The sequence below is a fragment of the Battus philenor genome, unplaced genomic scaffold, assembly GCF_028537555.1.
Source record: "Battus philenor isolate CCGP_79_NKW_IND1 unplaced genomic scaffold, ilBatPhil1.0.hap1 SCAF_5, whole genome shotgun sequence".
Classification (NCBI taxonomy): domain Eukaryota; kingdom Metazoa; phylum Arthropoda; class Insecta; order Lepidoptera; family Papilionidae; genus Battus; species Battus philenor.
In genome coordinates, this window is record NW_027181715.1 from 9288423 (window position 1) to 9307273 (window position 18851).

General features: G+C 36.4%; 1 protein-coding gene across 1 annotated transcript in view; it reads left to right on the plus strand.

Moving 5' to 3' along the window:
• The first annotated feature begins 1039 nt into the window (after window positions 1–1039).
• Glut4EF (Glucose transporter 4 enhancer factor) overlaps window positions 1040–18851 on the plus strand; it is a 60554-nt gene continuing 42742 nt past the window's right edge. The window contains exons 1-2 of the mRNA XM_068773110.1: window positions 1040–1751; window positions 18537–18703. Of these exons, the coding sequence (XP_068629211.1) occupies window positions 1377–1751; window positions 18537–18703 (542 nt within the window). The 5' untranslated portion in view covers window positions 1040–1376. The remainder of the gene's footprint in view (window positions 1752–18536; window positions 18704–18851) is intronic.

An 18851-nucleotide genomic window follows, 5' to 3' on the forward strand; every position in this document is an offset into this window, starting at 1 on the left:
GGTAGCCAGTTATACCAATACCTTTGTATACCAATTTGCCAAACAAATGAATGTTGTCCACATTTTTCACTTTATAGATTTCAGTTGATTTATTAAGATTAGTTCATATTCCAGACAGAGGAATATATAAACAAAAAATAACAATGAATGATGGTTGTAAAAAAATATAACATTGGTCAATCATTAATCAACTAAAAAAACGAATATGTCAAAATAAGCAAAGTACACAAGAAATTTGAATTTTATTTAAATCTTAAAACAAAATTGACCTTTCGTTGTGATTACGTCAAATATAGACCTGACACTGCTATGCGGTAGCGGCTCATACCGGTTTACGTACTATTCTTATGATAAGATAGCTCTATACGGAAACATTGGATAGCCTCCTGCTTGTCGTGGGCGTTTTTTTATGAAAGATCTTTTTTGTAAATATTTGTAAATAACTAAAAAAATTATATCACTTAGTATCATCATTTTCCGTAAAGAATGAAATTACAATATGTATTGGTTTTATGTATGTTAGAGATTTATTTAATTTATTTATAATTTAGCAAACAGGTAAATATGTGTGATAGTCCGACGTATGCCCTAATTATGTATTATGTGTGCGTACGCGTAACGAGGTCACGTTAATAGTGTTGCATAAGTGGGGTGCATCTGCTTGACATTTGAATCGACCCCGAATCCGAATAGAAACTGTGTCACGAATTAGCCGGCGAACGAGCACCGGCGCGCCGCCGCGAGGTGCGTTGTGCAATCCCGTTAGCGGCGTCCACTCCGCGCTACACGTGCGAGCCGGCGCGCCCAGCGTCGGGCGTGGGCGACCCGCCGCCCGCTCTGAGTAACGAGCCCGCCCGAGTACTCACGCCGGTCCGATGCCGGCCGGGCAGCCTTCTCGCTCGCACCAACACCGCACACCGCACACCCTTTCTTCCTCAAAACAGCTGAGTATCAAAACAAAGAAGCGAGACGGACGGTCGCCGCTCCCGCTCGCCGGCCGGCCGGTGTCGCGCCTCACGCACGCCAGTTCTCGTCTGAACCGTGTCTATTGAGGTCGTTCGCTGCGAACTTGCGTGCGAAGTTTACTGCCGCGAACGGATTTTCCTTTGTCCCGATCTTCGAGGACCTTGCCCTCGTATTATGTTTCCGCGCGAGAGCCGCAATCAGCCTCGGCCCACGGAAGAGCCGAACCGGGACCAGTGTACGGAGTCGCCAAATTTAATAATCAGTTTTCCGAAATTCTGTGACGGATATCCCGCGAAACGTGTGCGCCGAGCGATTTGAAAAATCTGAGTGAACTTGTGAGAGAAGTTGGAGAGTGGACTGCCGGACGCATTCAGTGTGCGCGTAGTGCGCTCGCTCGGATTGCCAGCACGATGTCGACCGGGAAAAGGCTCGCGAAGCGCTCCATCATAGGGACGCGCGTCGCAGCGCTCGCTGACGATGGTCTGTACTATTCGGGTATGATTCAGGCGGTGAAGACGCCGGCGCCGTTCCCCGAGAATAACAACTGCATTAACTTGACGCCGAACACTCGGTACACGGTGCGTTTCGACGGCGGGAAAGTGAGCCGCGAGTACCGCGACGCGGAACTGATCGGGCCCGGTTTCCGCGGGCTGGTCGGCGTCCGCCTGCAGCCTGGTCAGAGGGTGTTCCTCACGTACAATGGGCGCGAGGTGCGCGCCGACGTGCTGTGCCACGACTACGACTCGGACGAGCTGCGCGTGCGGGTCCACGCCCCTGCCGCTGAGGTCGGTACAACTTTTGAAAACAAAAACCAAAAAAAAATTCATCATCATCATCATTGTCATATCAACCAATAGACGCCTACTGCCAAACATAGGCCTCTCTCAAAGATCGCTATGACCGTTCGATCTTGCGCTGCCCGCATCCAGTGTCTTTCCGCCACCACCAAAATTATACCAATAAACATAAAAATATTAATGATAAAGAAACTGTTTACGACCTTACATTGAAATAGATCCTCGTCTAGATAATCTTACACCACACCAACCTAAATTATTTGTAAATTTCGGAACTTCAATGTCAAACACATAAGTAAAAGATTTCAACGACTCGTGCCTACATCATTTTGCACTACACTAGCGAAGGTATTGGCCGATAGTGTTATTATCTGTCGGTAACATTAGCATCAAATGAGATTATCTATTAAAAGCATTGGTGCTGCACATGCTGCGAAAACAAGGGCACGGAGGCGCTGCTATTGACCCCAGTCCATACGCAGGGCACCGAACTACACAGCGCAACACGAAGAATGCTATGTCCCTATCAAACGATAGCTTATCGCAAAAATAAGTACATATATTCAGAAATATGTAATTATTCGTTGTTACTCGCATTTCTGTTATACATCCCAAGTCCTACAAGGAAATCGACTCGAACTCGTAGGAGCTAGTGATAAATGCCGGTAAATAAGATGATTTGTTTATGTGGATTACGTAAGTGCCGGCCAAGCGCGCTTTTTTACCGGCAAACAGTTAACTGTCGTGTCACGATATCTATGTCCGACGTCACAGTGCCACGAGTATTTTTGTGTTGTTAAGAACGCGTTGCGTGTCTTACGTGAACGCCTGTCCACTGTTTTCGAACCATTCAAAATGCGACCGATTAGGCGATTACATTTTATTTTATTACTACACAGCAAAATCGCACTGTTAAATAGCATTTAAAACCATATATAATAACGTGTACAAATATATATATAAATATATATTATATACCAAAAAAAAGTACTTTAAGCGCAAGCATTTCACGACTTATATTTTACATCAATTTCTATATTAATTTTTAAAAAGGTAACCAACTATTTTTTAAAAATTGAATAGTAATTTAAAATTGATTCATTTTTTAAATTTTATTAAATCTCAGTAAAATAAAGATAAACCGATAAGAATTTTCGCCCTACACAAATTCTTAAGGTATTTAAGAGAAAGTTTTGTAATTAGCAAACATTATGTGCGCATTTCGGGTATTTTGGATGTAATTTTCTCACGATCATTTCGATCGATAAATAAACCAAAGCCGACTTTAAGGCCGGCCACGCGGCGTACACGCAACCTTCTTCGGCGCCGGAACGTGGCACTTACGCGAGCTCGAAATTCGGTCGCCTCGGCACCGTTACCACAAACAACTGTACATAATTGGAATGAGATTTTCCCCTGCTCTTACGCGTAACGACATCAATCCGTTGCTACAAAAATTTGTTCCATTTTAAATGACTTACCACTTCGCTTATATCTAACTTTAAACAGACGCACTATATAAACTACGTAAGTTTTTACGTGTTGAAATTTAGCTGGTAGTTTCGGTATTTACCACTGTAATAATTCCAATCGTAATTAAATTGCCTAGTTACTTAATTCCAAATAATTTCCAATTTTAAAAGATTGTTCTTTATACCTCATTGGTTAAAGGTATAAAAACTTTAAAGGGATGAATGTATTATACCTCATTTTTTAACAAAATCTTTAAGGCTTTTACACCTATTTCGTATCACTCTGTATTAAGCGATCACTATAAAACATACTACTATTTTGTTAATAACTTCCTTGTAAAAGTAACCTCGAGCCTTTGTATATTTTATACGGTACCAGGATGTACAACAATATAAACTCTCTTCAAAAAAAGTATTTCTTTCAGTTAAAATAGAACGACTTCATTACAAACGTTTTACGAGTGAAAACCGGTGCTGTGGTCAGAAATAGAAAACTGTAGCGTCATCATAAGCTATTTTTAAAATCATTCTTCGTTAAAAACATGTTTGTCTTACAAATCGGCCGGCTCTCGCGTCCGGTCGGACCTAACCACGCTAAATACACCGGCTACCACGAACTCGGCGACATTTTTTTTAACTTTTATCTCTTAATTTGAAATAAGTCTGACTGCAAGTCGCTCCGACGTATCAATCACTTTCGATTTTCGATAAGCATTCAATTGACCGTGACACCCTTTGTATTTCGGAATTGTAGTAGAAATGAAAATTTTAACATTATCTGATAAGATATTAACGAGTTCTAGGTCGCTCTAACCTCTTCGTCCATAGATAACAAGTATTTATAATCAAATCTGGCCAAGCAACGAAACCTGTGTAACGTAGACACTTTAAAGAAGAACCAACATCTTAAGCGACTTTTAATTAACTTTTTTAAAAATTAACGTTGTAGATAACGATTTCTTTTAATTTCCTGTCATTGTTGCTTTGAACGTTAGCGGCGATAGCGAATTGTATATGACCAACCGGCGAGTGTTGCCGGCCTTGCGTGCGTAAGCATACAATATGACGTCGCCGCGCCAATGTGACGTGCCGCGCTCTCACTCATTCACGGCCACGCTTCATCTGCACCAAAGAAATCGATTTTATTCTGCAACTACGATCATATAAACCATCTACTAAAATTCTTATATTTAATGTATTAAAATTTTTAAATAAGACTTATATTTATAAATAATTATTGAATACTTTTGTACGCTAAAGATTGAAAACTATGGTGTAACTCTTATAAAACTAATAGTTTACGCAGTATTTTTCAATCTATACGCCGAGACCCTTAGTGAGGCTATGAAAGCTAATTAAGGGGATCCAAAATAAAAAAAAATCATACAATGTTACACTGCGATGATATTACTTCCATTTAAAATAAGTCGAATATAATTTTTTATTCAATGTTAACTTTCATGGTATAAATACAAATCCGTGTAGTATGTTGTATATCTTCTGTCCAAAAATTATCATTCTTTTTTTATAATATTAAATATGTATAAAAAAATATTTGATATTTAAAAAAAAACTCGTCTCGTTTTTACTTTAAAAGCTTCTTTCGTGTATCTCTTAATGGTTGCAAAGTTATAAGTAAAGTCTTTTTGATTACTCCTTATAAAAGGTCCAAAAGAGTTAACAGAACTTTACCCAGGACAAGAGGATCGTTTGGTTAATAAAATTAAAATATTTGGTGCTGGTCACAAAAATGGCGTCAAATAAATTAGAATATTGTATAATTACATTAATTATTCCGGGTTTGTGTAAGCCGTAAAAAATACATAAAGGTCAATGCGCACTTTGTTTACATCGATGCCGTGCTTGTGCCAGATAACTGCCGGCACAGATAGGCAGCGTAGTTTACGTCACATTCGACGCTCGTCACTTACATGAAAACAAGTTAATATGATAACATAATATCGTTATTTACACGTCTCTAGCCACAAACTGCGCAGTTAATTGCCATATGATCGTAAATAAATTGTAAGTACATAACATATTTCAAAGGCGTACCATGAAAAAATAAAACATTATAAAGATATATTATTTTAATAATGAAAAATAATCTATTTAATTGTTGTACAGAATATTGATACAACTCGCACTTCGTGGAATGGACAAATACAGATAAACTGGCCAGCAAATGAAATTGCACATTGGAAATTACGTCGGCTCCGGCCTTTTTGTGAGAAAATAATTATCTGTTGTGACGCGGTATTCCCCGTTGGTGCGTCGGGCGGGCGTCATACGTAATTTACACCGATTTACTCGACAAGTGACGGCAAAGCACTCGCGCGCTGCGCTGGATCGCAATCGAAACGGATCAACCGCGTCTGACTCACCCGAACACGACGTGCTTCTAAATGGAACAAAAGCAAATAATAAACATAATTGCTAACATACAAAACTCCTTCCACTCCGAATGAGTGATATACTGATTTTTACGTTTTCATTCCTTGGGAATTAGAAAAAGATATAAAAAATATTTGTAACTGCACAAACAGATTCCGTACTATCAAAACTAGATCTTACGCAGTCCTAAAATTACTAATTAAAAAAATATAATTAAAAAATAGAAAGTTATCACATTGTGTATTGATATATCTTAACTTACACTCAAGGCTTTAGTAATATTGTAATTACATTTTCATTTATATCTTTATTACACAAAAAAAAATTATTACGTTATATCCTTACACGCCTTTTTTGTTATTTTGATTGACATTGTATTAAAATGCTGCAAAACCAGGAATAGGAATTTTAATTTACTCTGTGGTTAGGGTGTTAAAAAAAATATTTTCACTACATTTCACACCGATTTCTTAATTTTTTGTCTCCATAAGAAACTTCTTCGTGCCTAAAAAATTAAGAAAAAATTTACCGAATAGGCTACGTTCGGGATTTCTCTACGAGATTGAATCTGGAATGAGATCTATAAACAAACGAAAGTAACCGCCATAGCCCAGCGTATTGGCAAGTTGTAGCGGCAGGTTTTGGAGTGTCAACTCACAAAGTGGACAGATGACGACCGTGTTTAGGTTATTATAAAACATTGGATGCAAGAAGGTTCCAACCAGTCTTATTGGAAATTTATAGAAGAGGCCTTTGTTCAGCAGTACATGTCGTATGGCCATAATAGAAATGATTTTTCATTAACAACACATTGGGCGGTATATACATATAGATATTTATGTGTATATATACACATATATACATAAGTATATATCTGTACATATATATATATATATATAAGTACAGATATATATATATACACACACACATATGCAAATGGACGTTCCATTACAGATGACATATCGTAAATAAAGTAAATTTAGAGTGAGCGGTCAAGAAGTAGGGAGGCCGGAACAATGTAACGGTATTGGTTACAAAATCGCGTCAAGAATTATTTTCACGTGCGCGGCGCCGCGGGGACCGTTAGCCGTCGGAGGTGGAACATCAGCGACCTCGCCGCTCGTCGGCCCCGCGCTAAGTAGAACAACCGCTAAAGCTCAGCAGAATACTCGCTTCCCAGAAATAACGTCACTACACTCCTTAGTCGACTGCAACTTTTTTTTAGGGATCGATAAATTCATTTTTATTTTTATCATAAGCTGCCATTGCCTGCTTGCTGCGTCCATCGATTATTCATTGCTTGTTCTTAATTTTTTCTTTGTTTTTATTTTTAGCGAAATATTCAAGGGGATTGTACAGCTCATTTGTCAGTAAAAACCTATAAAGTTTTTACAATTATTTTCTCTCATCTTGTATAAAGGGATCACTCTGAAATTTTGATTATTTCTTTTGAAATTCGACAGGTCAGTAACTTCTGGCAGTGCTAAGTCACAGGGACAGACAGCAACAATAATTATTTAATACGTAGTAATTCGAATTTTGATAACGCGTTTTATACATTATTTATTACTCGCTGCCACGCGCCCGCTTCCCGTAGCTCGCACTGATTTTTGTAGCCGGATTATTATATTAGAAAAAAATTCTAACATAAATGTAGCCTTATTGTAATAAATATCCCTATAAAATCGGTCCAACACTTTCAGAAATTAGCCGGACAGAGACAAAAATATTAAAAAATGTAATTGCGATATATTTTTTATGTATAGGAATTTTGTATACTGTGTACAATACATTTTTAACGCATTAACGTAACACATTCACTCCTTTAAAATTTTACACCTAATCAATCACCCCATATTTGTTACTGCTTAAAAAAAATTATATTAATGTTTTGTCAACGGGAGCATTTCGCAGTGTTACAGTAATGTGCAGTAAGTTAAAAGCGTCTATTGCTCGCCGACGTTCGAAGTAGGCTATTACAAGTTACGTAAACGGTGTGATTTCCCTGCATTTGCAACCGCGCCTTTCGTCTTCTGAGGTCGTAAGAACGGGCCGATTCGCCGCGCCCGCGTCGAGCGTGAAAGTGCTGCCCATGTACCGTTCAGATTCACTTACTTTTACACAATACATTGTTGCGGCCTTTACGGACTGACTTTGTTTCAGACGTAACAATAGTTGAACGATTATACTAACTCACACTTTTTTAATGCATTATGCAATTTCTAATACTTAAAATGATATACAAAGATATTTGAACACTCGGGTAATGTAAAAATTTATATCAATCGTCATAACAATATTGTTATCTAGTTTGAACTATGCGTACAATATAGTACGGTTCTGATAGCGTCTACTCTTAACATTATATGTCGTAGAAGGCAACGAGCATAACCGGCAATAATATCGTAATTATATCGTATTAGCGGCATAGAGGGCGAAAGCATTAATGATCGCAAATATTATATAATCCATATGTTATATAATATTTGCGATTCCCTGACATTTTTTTACGTCGATGGTAATCGACGTTTCGATTGCAAAAGAAAATTATTAATTTAATATGTATTTGTTTACAGTTTAAATAAGCAAATTGCAAAGTGTACAGTGAACGACGATCGTAAAGTAATTTATGACATCAAGAGCGCCGTTAAGCTGTATTGAAATGTAATTTGCAAGTTTCCCCTTCGATCATTTCTAGTCGTACGTGGGTTTTTTGCCGATAGGTACGTATACGGAACCGACGCCCGGCGAGCGGTCATCGGCAAAGAAACCATGGGAAGAGAAAACGCTTGTTTACAGTCAAGCGCGAGGCGTGTGTTGCGCTCACTATAATTATCCTACATGAGCTGTTCCGAGAGAACAAACGTCCGCTTTTTGCTAACACAATTCTTACAGTAGACAGAGAAAAAAATCAAAACAGTTGCTAATAACGTCTTACGTACGGGCAATTATTTCTACATAAAAACATTATACTTAACGTCATCAGTTTCAAATCCCAAATAAATTAACAAAACAAAACTTATGAAAATCGTAAAAAACCTTTTTAGATGAAAAGTTTTTAACTATCACAATTCGTTTCCCGTCTATTTTCTTATATTCGTTTCGTAAGACTTTAAGTGACGTACGGTCAGTGGTGACATAGTTTCGATATAAATCAAGGTTGATAAGATAACGCTAGTAGTTGGTTTAAGCATTCGTTTGTGCAGACGCGTGCATAACATGAGGTAGCGAACACCAAATGTTTAACAAAAGAGGCAACTTTTTTTTTTCAATTTAGAACAATACTTTAGTTAAGAACATTTGACAAATGACTTGGAAACTAAAAAGAGCAAATATTCTTCCATTGCTATTCGATATAAATACAACTTAAGATTTTACTAACTTCGTACTTTATTCCCATTCGTCAGGTAGAGAGCGTCAATAGTGCTATTCCAAAGCAGAGCACTCGTATAATTTATGTAATATTTTAGACAAAACAAATCTGTAAGCTAAAATAAACTTTAAGCATACAGGCCTAACAGGTTATTGTAATTTTCGTAGACTAAATACTTACTATTCAGCCAAACTAGACATTTATATTGTTTCATGCCCTATTACTTAACTGCATGAATTCCTTGCTTTGCAAAATTTATTTCACCTATTTCAATAAAATAAATGACGTGTCTGCCTACAAACATATCTTGTTTACAGAGAAGTACAATATAAATCAATATCCTATAACATAATTTCTAATATTAAACATTAGATTTTATTTTCATTACAATGTCCTCCAAGTCCGCAAAGTTAACAATGCCAGCCCTTTATGGATGACCTCGTTGCACTCACCTTGGAATAGTTTCACGAATAATATGTATTATACATAGAGTTGTACCATTAGGCAACATCGAGACGAGTGTCGAGCTGGATATAAATGATGCACTGCTGACAAACATGCATAAAATATACGGAGTTAACTGGTTGTATTTTGTTAGATGTTAGCCAATAAGCGTCAACTGCAAGGCTTGCGCTTCTCGCGACTTTTATTATATGGTACTCCACCTAGTAGGCCTACCCACGCCGCTACCGCCGGCTCCTGGTCGCCACTCGAAAACTTTTCGGCTCCAACGGCCGAATAGAAGGAGCGATGCGCTACGCCAACTGCCACTACAACTATAACTAACTATAGACATAAACCTCTAAGAAATTACTGAGAATAAACGTTATTAGGTCAGATTTTCTCAAACTTCTTGCAGCGACTTACTGATGTACAGATCATATACAATCCAGTGATCCTCCTGTCTACCTAGTTATTTTTCTGCTGTATAAAAACAAGCATAAAACTTTAGAAAAATTCGTGATAATGTATCAGTTTAGTAATATATCTGGTAACGCGTCGAGTGGGCTGAGTCAGCGGCGCAAAATAACTCGTTTTCGGGTTTCGTTTTAACAGTAACACACCAGAATCATTAACACGTGGGCGGATGTCGCCACGATCGCTTACGAGTATTTCGGTAACCTCGCCGAGTCGGATTATGTTTAATTTTTTTTTGTTAATTTTCGACCTTGATCTCATGAAATGGTAAAGAAATTTACAGAGTTTGATATAAAACAATGTGGGCTTACATGTGTTTGAACGTTTTGGCAGGTGATTATTTGGCTAGAGATTTCTAACTCTTAATAAAGAGAAGACTAAACTTATAATAACAAGCGGCAAGCATTGCCGCGCGGGCCTCTCCGGCATGCTGACCCACTGACCCAGAATTTCTGATATTGAACCGGTGACGACGCATTGCCCCTATTCGAAACTCGACCTCCACTTGCGTTTTCCTTTATCGTGACACGAAAACATTGTCCTATTACATTTATACGAATTTTATTTACTTTTACCTAAAATTTAACATTACAATTTGACCTATTTTTCTTATAATAAGCAACAAGCCAAGATTTATATTGCATATAAAATAAAAGTATACAGATAGATTATAAGAGTAACAAAACTTTAAGGCGGTGAGTAAATAGCTCATCTAGCAGCAAAAAGCTTTAACACTTACAATTAATCACCTGTATCGATCTGTTACATTTCTTTATAAAAAATTCTATTGGAATGCAACAGGCCTAATAACTTCTTGCAGTACAAAATTTGGACAGATAGTAAATAATAATTAATTTTAATATGAAGTAATCTGAATTTTGAAAACGCTTTTTCGCTTTTTTCTTATTTTTTAATATTATTGCGCTTTTTATAATTTCAGACTACTTTTGAATAAGGTTTACCATTAACAGAAAACGTGCTATACATTTAGCCCCTTTTAATCTTTATTTACCTGTGAAATATCGTACATGCATCAGCAAGAACTAACTACATTTGGACACATAATATAAAAATCCAAAAAAAAAAACTCAAGGCGACTCTATTGAATTTTAATAAAGTACCCCAGCCCAGGCTTCGACAGCTGATAAGTGACATTTGGCTCGTAATGAAATATGTTAATTGTAGAATCCTCTTAACGCTTTAGCAATGTCAATGTTAGTAACACACCAGTAATAAGTCCTAGGTCGCCTGCGGGTAACAAAGTAACGGTTTTGTTGGCAGTGCGTATGTTGCGTTAGCACAGTGAACAGGTTTCCTATATCCGTTATCAAGTGGTAACACAGGGCGCGGTGGGCCGGTCTGTTTTTGGGTCAGGCTGGGTCACGACGCCTGCGTGCTTGCTAACCGAACTCTCGAACGTATTTAAAGCTATTTCGATATTTAAGAATAGAGAGGCAGCCGTACTTGCAGGCATCCCAAGGTGAAACGCTCACTTTTCTAAGCGACGCACGTAAATGATGAGATTATAGCATCGACTCAGATGTTGAAACATCGACTACGTCCTTGCGCAGATTTCTTGTTTTATTGCGTAACATGCAATGTGAAATTTAAGAAACGCGAGCGTATCGTTAGGTATGCGCCGACGTGGATGGCATTAGTATGTATTAGATACTTCCCGTGACGTCATCAACGCGTCAGGCCTACGCTAGATATTGCTAGTGACGACTAAATATGACGTAGATTCAGAAATTACTATTCTCTACGACATGACATCATTTAACTCAACGCTCGGCGTACGAACCTTTCAGCCGTGACAAATGAATCTTTTGCGATACAGCCTTGCATCACCATTGACAGCGCGGCCAAACGATCACTTCCGTACAGCAGCGAATGCTGACCTACATCGTCTTATGATTTCAATGATAAATTTATCACCGCATTCAGTGTAGAAGCGGTATAATAACTACAAAATGAGAGCAAACGAGGGTCGCAAGTAATGCAGGATCGGGCTTCGATTGCATCGCGACTAAGTAGGCCACTTGGTCCTAACGTCATTGAGCGCGATCTAGAGACCTAGTTTCACACAGGCGCAAAGTTCGAAAGATTAAAAAGAATGTTCTCGGTAAACAATTATGTACTTCCTTCGCTGAAAGCCGCGATGCACGCCTGGCCGAGTCTCCGCGTTTTAATTTAGCAATGCAAGATCATACTTTTTTCTCCGTATCAGACAAATGAAATTCTCGTTTCAAGGAGAATGGTGGCAATAAAAACGCTTGCTGCATTTTGTCTTATACAATGTGGGTCATGGATTTTTGGGGCAAGGTTGGCGCTGCAAGTGCCGGCGGGGAGGGGAGGCAGGGCTTGCTCGCGTGCCCGGTTCCATTGCATCCGCTTTGCAACCGGCGCTCGTATTCGCAAATTAAACAAGGCCACAGCAATCGATTGCTTGCCCTAACCGTACACATCCGATTAGAATCGCAAATCCTGCGATTGAGAACTGATTTAGCTAAGTCGAACGTGACTTGACCATTATAAATAATTCACACTACGCCGTTTTAAGGTTAACTCATTTTCAAAGCTATTCATTGTTAAGACTGTTTAAGACTGTTTTATACATTTTATGTTTCATGTATTTTTTTAAATTTAACACCTTCTACGAAGACTTTAATTTTTTTGTAGTAAATTACTTATACACTTATAATCAGAAGACATTTTGAACACGATCTTACCGTACATTAAGTGACAGTGTAGTAGTCTACTTTTACCATTCATAGAGCGCATTATGCGTATCTGGGTACATGTTTTCTCAACTCAACGAGCGATTCTAAAAATATCTATTGTGTGCCTATCGAACACGAATATATATTAACAGGATACATTTATTATTTAATCTCAACACACACAAGCACAGTTGAGTGTAATCGAACGTTTAAGTGTAAGTAAGTAATTGCGGGCCTCGGTGCAGGCAACGTTTATATATGTCGATAGCGAGATCTAATAGTGCGGAGCTATTGACCCATTTGCTGGTGCACGAACGCCCATTGCCAGCCGAATTGCTTATGCATGCGTGCCTTTGTAACTTCGACTGTTGCCTCCGTAATGCGTCGGTCGTTTTGCTTCGCTCGTTAATCGTTAGCGCACACAATGTGAGTGACTACGAATGTGTTCTTTTATCCGATTTTCCATTTCCTCCTGGAACTCCGTGTTTTTTATTTATTTATTTGTATGGAAAACTTACAGCTATAGATAATAACCTATAGCTATATATCTATACTATTATTTTGTACATACAAGGAAGGCTTACAGCTATAGATTATTACCTATAACTGTATGTGTATAGGTAAAAAATAGTTTAGTTAAAATTGGAGCCAATACAAGTCTTCACTCTCAACATTATACTATGTTACAAATAGAAAGTAAGGTAATTTAATATAAAATGAAAAAAAATAGGGCTACGCACCGTCTCAATGAGTGAACAGTAGCCGTGTAGAATATTAAAGTAATTGCTCGCTCTAACAATATAACCATTTTGCTTATAGTTAGTTTATGTATCAAGTACACGTATGATGGGATTATATCGGAGGGCCTAGATACATTAAAATGTATTTTAGATGGGAGATCGAGGAATCAATCTTTATCTTAAATGCAATTTGAACAAGGCATAAGACGTACCATCGCCACTGTTGGCCGCAAAAAAGTCATCAATAGTCATTCTCTAAATGACAGAAATTACAGTGTGTGTGTGTGTGTCTATGTTTGTATTTTATCAAGTGAAAAGCTTATACCAATTCAAATTGGTGTTCCTGATGCCTTTAAAAATTTTATGTCCGATAAAAAAGCAGTACAAATACTGTTACCATCGATGATATTAATAAATGCTTAAAATTAGGACTTGGAGCTATAAATCACCTTTACCAAAACAACGTCCTTGACATCATAGTACTCTTGTTTTATATGAGATGCTTCTTTCACTTATTTTTCTTCTTTCTGTCTTTGGATTCGATGAATATGCATTCCGTTTTAATAAATCAATATATAATATCAATAACAGTAACAAAAAGCTTCTATATATATAAGGTTTAAAATGAAAAACTAAGTGTAAAACCGAATTATTTTTCACACGAGTACATAATGTAAACGTTCTTAAAAGCTGACTATTTCTCATAAAGTACATTACCCGCCTGCCAAACGTGGGTGATTTTGGTATAATTTTTGGTTTTTAAAATAATAGCAATTGCTATGATAATTACTGAATTCGAAATACGATGATGATGACCATAAAACAAAAATATTAAATGTAAGTAAAGTTTTTTCTAGACATTACAAATTAATTATAAACCTTGGGCATTGTTATAGTCCAAAGATAATATTTTCTGGCTTCCATTACATAACCGTCGTTTATTTTTATCACGTAAGCCATTTATTGCAGACGAAAGTGGCCGCTCGAAATCGCACTGATATCGTTCGTCTTCACACTGATATGGAGTGCATTGTTTTCTATAATACAAAGGTAATGCATTTTAAGAGCATTGCCCCAGTGCAAACAGCTGATACAAGTATAACATCGGGTATATTATATTATATTACATTGTATTATATCATATCATATTATATTATATTATATTATATTATATTATATTATATTATATTATATTATATTATATTATATTATATTATATTATATTATATTATATTATATTATATTATATTATATTATATTATATTATATTATATTATATTATATTATATTACTTCTAATATTATAATATATTACTTCTAATACTACAACTGATTATTACAATATGAATGATCCGTGGAGGAATATTAAATTTACGTGTCATCCAATCATCAAAATCATCAAAAACTTTTTAATAACCTCACAATTTAACTTCAAATTTAAGTACTCATATCTTTCTAAATATGATCGCTTCTTAATAATTTTGTCGTTGAAGCTCAGAACAAAGAGTTTATTTTAAACCTGTTATCCTGTCCGTTTTAAAATAAATGCACATTGTTTTTTTATTTTAAGTGGATTCTCATCGCACTTCTGCGCTCTTTGTTGCTTTGTTGTTCGATTTGTTTATCCTATAACTTCCAGGAAGTAAAGTTCAATTAACCATGTAATAAATATAACTCCGTGTTCAATCCCCGTACATTAATAATTAACAGCCACTGTCGTTTTAAACGCTTAGGTAAGTTGAATAATTTGGAAAATTTATTAAATGAATATTAACTCTAATAACTGAAATGGCCGTAAAATTCATTTATTGTTTGATAAATACAGAAGATAAATTCCCAACCAGCGGATGTAATACTAACCTAACAACCGTTGGTAATGACACTGTACCTAATTTTCATATTACAATAACAACTGGTAACGACATTTTAAACTGGTAGCATTACGTACTTTACCACAACTAAAGGTTAACGCGTTTTGTTGAAGTGCAACTATGTTAAGTTGTATTCATTGATCTAATAGTGTAATAACTACGTTGTGCTTATTGATAATCATGTCAAAGTCATTCGACAACTTTCACCGGCGTGGCGGCCAAGTTTCGCCAGCGAATGGCTCGGTTGTGCAACTGTTGTCACTTGTTACATAACGCGGTGTCGAGGAATCTGTGAAGAACTAAAGCGTTCGTGATTCGACGTAGTCTATTGATTTCGGTATTTATATAAGACAAGTTTTATCATTTTGTACGGATCTTTAAGTAGTAGCGAAAGAACTTTCAACTAAGCGTCATTTTTAAACCGCTGTGTACTTTCCAATATGTTTAAAGGAAGTCACGACATATCTAGATTGAATAAAAGCTATCTTTATATCTTTTAACGATCAAAATTATGACTTACAAAATTACTTGCGGTTCATCGGCATATTCAAGTTGAATTTACAAAAATCTTTTGCAAATCATAGTCAAACTTACACAGAGCCAGTCTTAAAATTTCGTAAACAATCTTATGTTAACAATGTTTTTATGTAGAATAAATTTGTGTTATATAGATAATCTTCATTAGATATAACAAAACACTCAATATGAAGAATTTTTTACTTTACCTTCTAGTACAGATCAACATTTGCCAAACGCTAAACCCAGTTTATTAATCATAGGTAATATAGATCTTCTCTACCTATGAGAATTTTCCTACTTAAAAAATAATCCAACAAAAGTTTTTCATCTCATTTTTGTACAAGAAAATAAGAAAAGAAAGTAGAGTGGATAGTAGTATAGATAGATAGATAGTAGAAAACAAAGAATAATAAAAAAATAATGTGTGTCGATTTCTAGACAGCTTATATATTCAAGTTGTAGTTCCTATTATTTTTTTTGACATTAAATAATCACATCCGGATTATGGATTATTTGAAATATTTGCCCATTAATGCACTAACTTGATAGGGCTTGACAACATTTTAACAACCTTCGGGTCTACTCAGTACCATTTCCGCAAAGCTACGTGGTATGACCTTAAGAATCCACAGGTATGCATAATGTTTACTCATTAGAACCACTTTCATTGTTCCGGCAGCGAATGAGAGACCGCTATGTGCACAAAATCGCGTTAAGGTGAAAGTATCCATGATGTGATTACAGCGCACGTTCACTTGACAGCGACCCATGCGCGTGTCCGAGTGTACCGTTTGATTCCATCTCTAAAGTCTTGCGAGGTGCCTTTTCGACATGTTTGAAAAAATAAACAATAGTTTCATTGAATTTTTATTTTAAGTTAATTTTAAAAATTTATTTCAAGCATCTTGCTTGATGTAATTATCGCCATCATTTCAGCCGCAGGACGTTACACTGCTGATCAAAAGGCTTGCCCATAAATTTCCAATTAAACCGATTGAAAGCAGTCTGCAGCCAGTTCTTCCGACGACCTTAACACAATCGTCTGTCTATCTGGTAGACATGCGCTTGCCAGATCGTGGTCTCCATTCCGTATTCTTAAGTCCCCTCGGCTATGTGTTCCGTGTGCTATTTATCCTGCGCAAGTGGCAACTTCACCTTGCCAATCCGACTTGATTGTTAATATATAAAATACATAATAAGTTGACCAAATTTATTATAAATCTAGCTCGACAAAAACCACATGATCCGATGAAATTTGTAAATAAATTACATATATAAATTTGTTTAAGTATACTGTTTAATTGTTTCATATTTTTAATTTAATAGCTTGCCTTTTTTATGCTATTAAAAGATAATGAAAAATAATTTTTAATCAATCATCGTGAGAATACATTAGAGGGGAGGCCATGAGACGCTGTAATTAGGCAGCATTGCCAACGTGTCGTAAGTGAAACGTTGTTGCGCGTACCATTTATGGCGAGCTGCCGATTATGTTATGTCGATCACGCAAACGTCAGCGTAGAAGGAAGTCCAAGACGAAAATGCCACCAATGTCAACTACTCAATACTCGCGGAACACGTTAGCCGAAACCGCAGTTGTGACGGTATTATCATCACACGTCATTTCCTTGAATACAACATTAACATCTCATATTAAAACTGTATTTTGCGCCGGTATAAACAATTACAACTTAATATATTCTAGTTTAGTGTAAATGCCCTGCCTGATTCACATACTGAAAAGTAATAATAAATAGACTTAAAAAAATCAGTGAGGGCCTTATTTATTATATATAGATAATAAATAACAATTATCTACAAAAATAAAATTTCTTTTTTGACCATTGCCACACTAGTAATATTGTGATGTTGTTTTGTCAAAAAAATATTATATATATTGGTTAAGTCATTATAATAAACGATAGTAAGTAAATCAAATCACAATTGAAATTTAAATAACGATATTTATGTATGTATACCATGTATAATATATATATGTGTATCTATATACATATATATATATATATATATATATATATATATATATATATGTATATATATATATTCAGTAGAAAGCATAGACGTCCCATTGAAGCGTCTAGCCGTGCATGAAGCGAAGTTTGTGACACGGAACGCATCTCGCCCCAGTTGCAGCAGCGCTAGGTCATGACGTCACATCCACAGACCGCACGAAGGTCGGCCATATCGATCTCGAACACACCCGCGATTTGTTCCACCGCCTTACATAATCCTACATATGACGCTTATACGGTGTACTAATTGTTTAAGCATAGCTGCAACTGCTAATATTATTACGCACTTTCATGACCCCTCAGTGGGGCACAACCGATATGGAATTATCTTATGTTTCCGTTAACAGGTTAACTCAAATAAATAACCTCCATACAATAAGGTGTTATACAGTAAACCAACTAACATAAATAACAATCACTGATAAGTACTTTCGATGTCACTTTACAAAAGAACATTGAGTTAATGAAGCTTGTTTGTAAAATTTAAGTTAATGATTTTAGATTTATTCTATTTATATACCCTACCTATAAGAGCTGTCATCATAGTTTTAAAATAAGTATTTTTGGATGAACGGCACCTCATCCCGTCTTGCCAGTGCGATTTCGAAAAATTCGTTGTAAGCTAATTCGACTAGAGGAAAATTTTGTGATGTGACAATACATAGGTAGATATATCATATTTGTAGATTTTTTATAGCACACAAATATTTATGAGATTTTTATTTTATTTTTAGACACCAATCGAGCTAAAGAAGAAACTGGAGGAAATAAGACTACTGGAATCGCGGAAGTCCGCAAGACTAGCCGATGTCGATACGGATTTTGCGAGGCTTGCAGACATGGCAGGAGACCGCCGGCGGGCCTCTGCCACTATCGAAGTGCCTACACATCATATGCAGGGGTAAGTGATCATATGTTATCTTTTAAAATTTTACATCAACAAACTACTATCCTATTCACATGTCAAAACTTTATGCTCTGGACATTCTGCATGACATAACTTAGAATTAAAATAAATATATGAATATCGCCTTGTACAGTCTACGTAA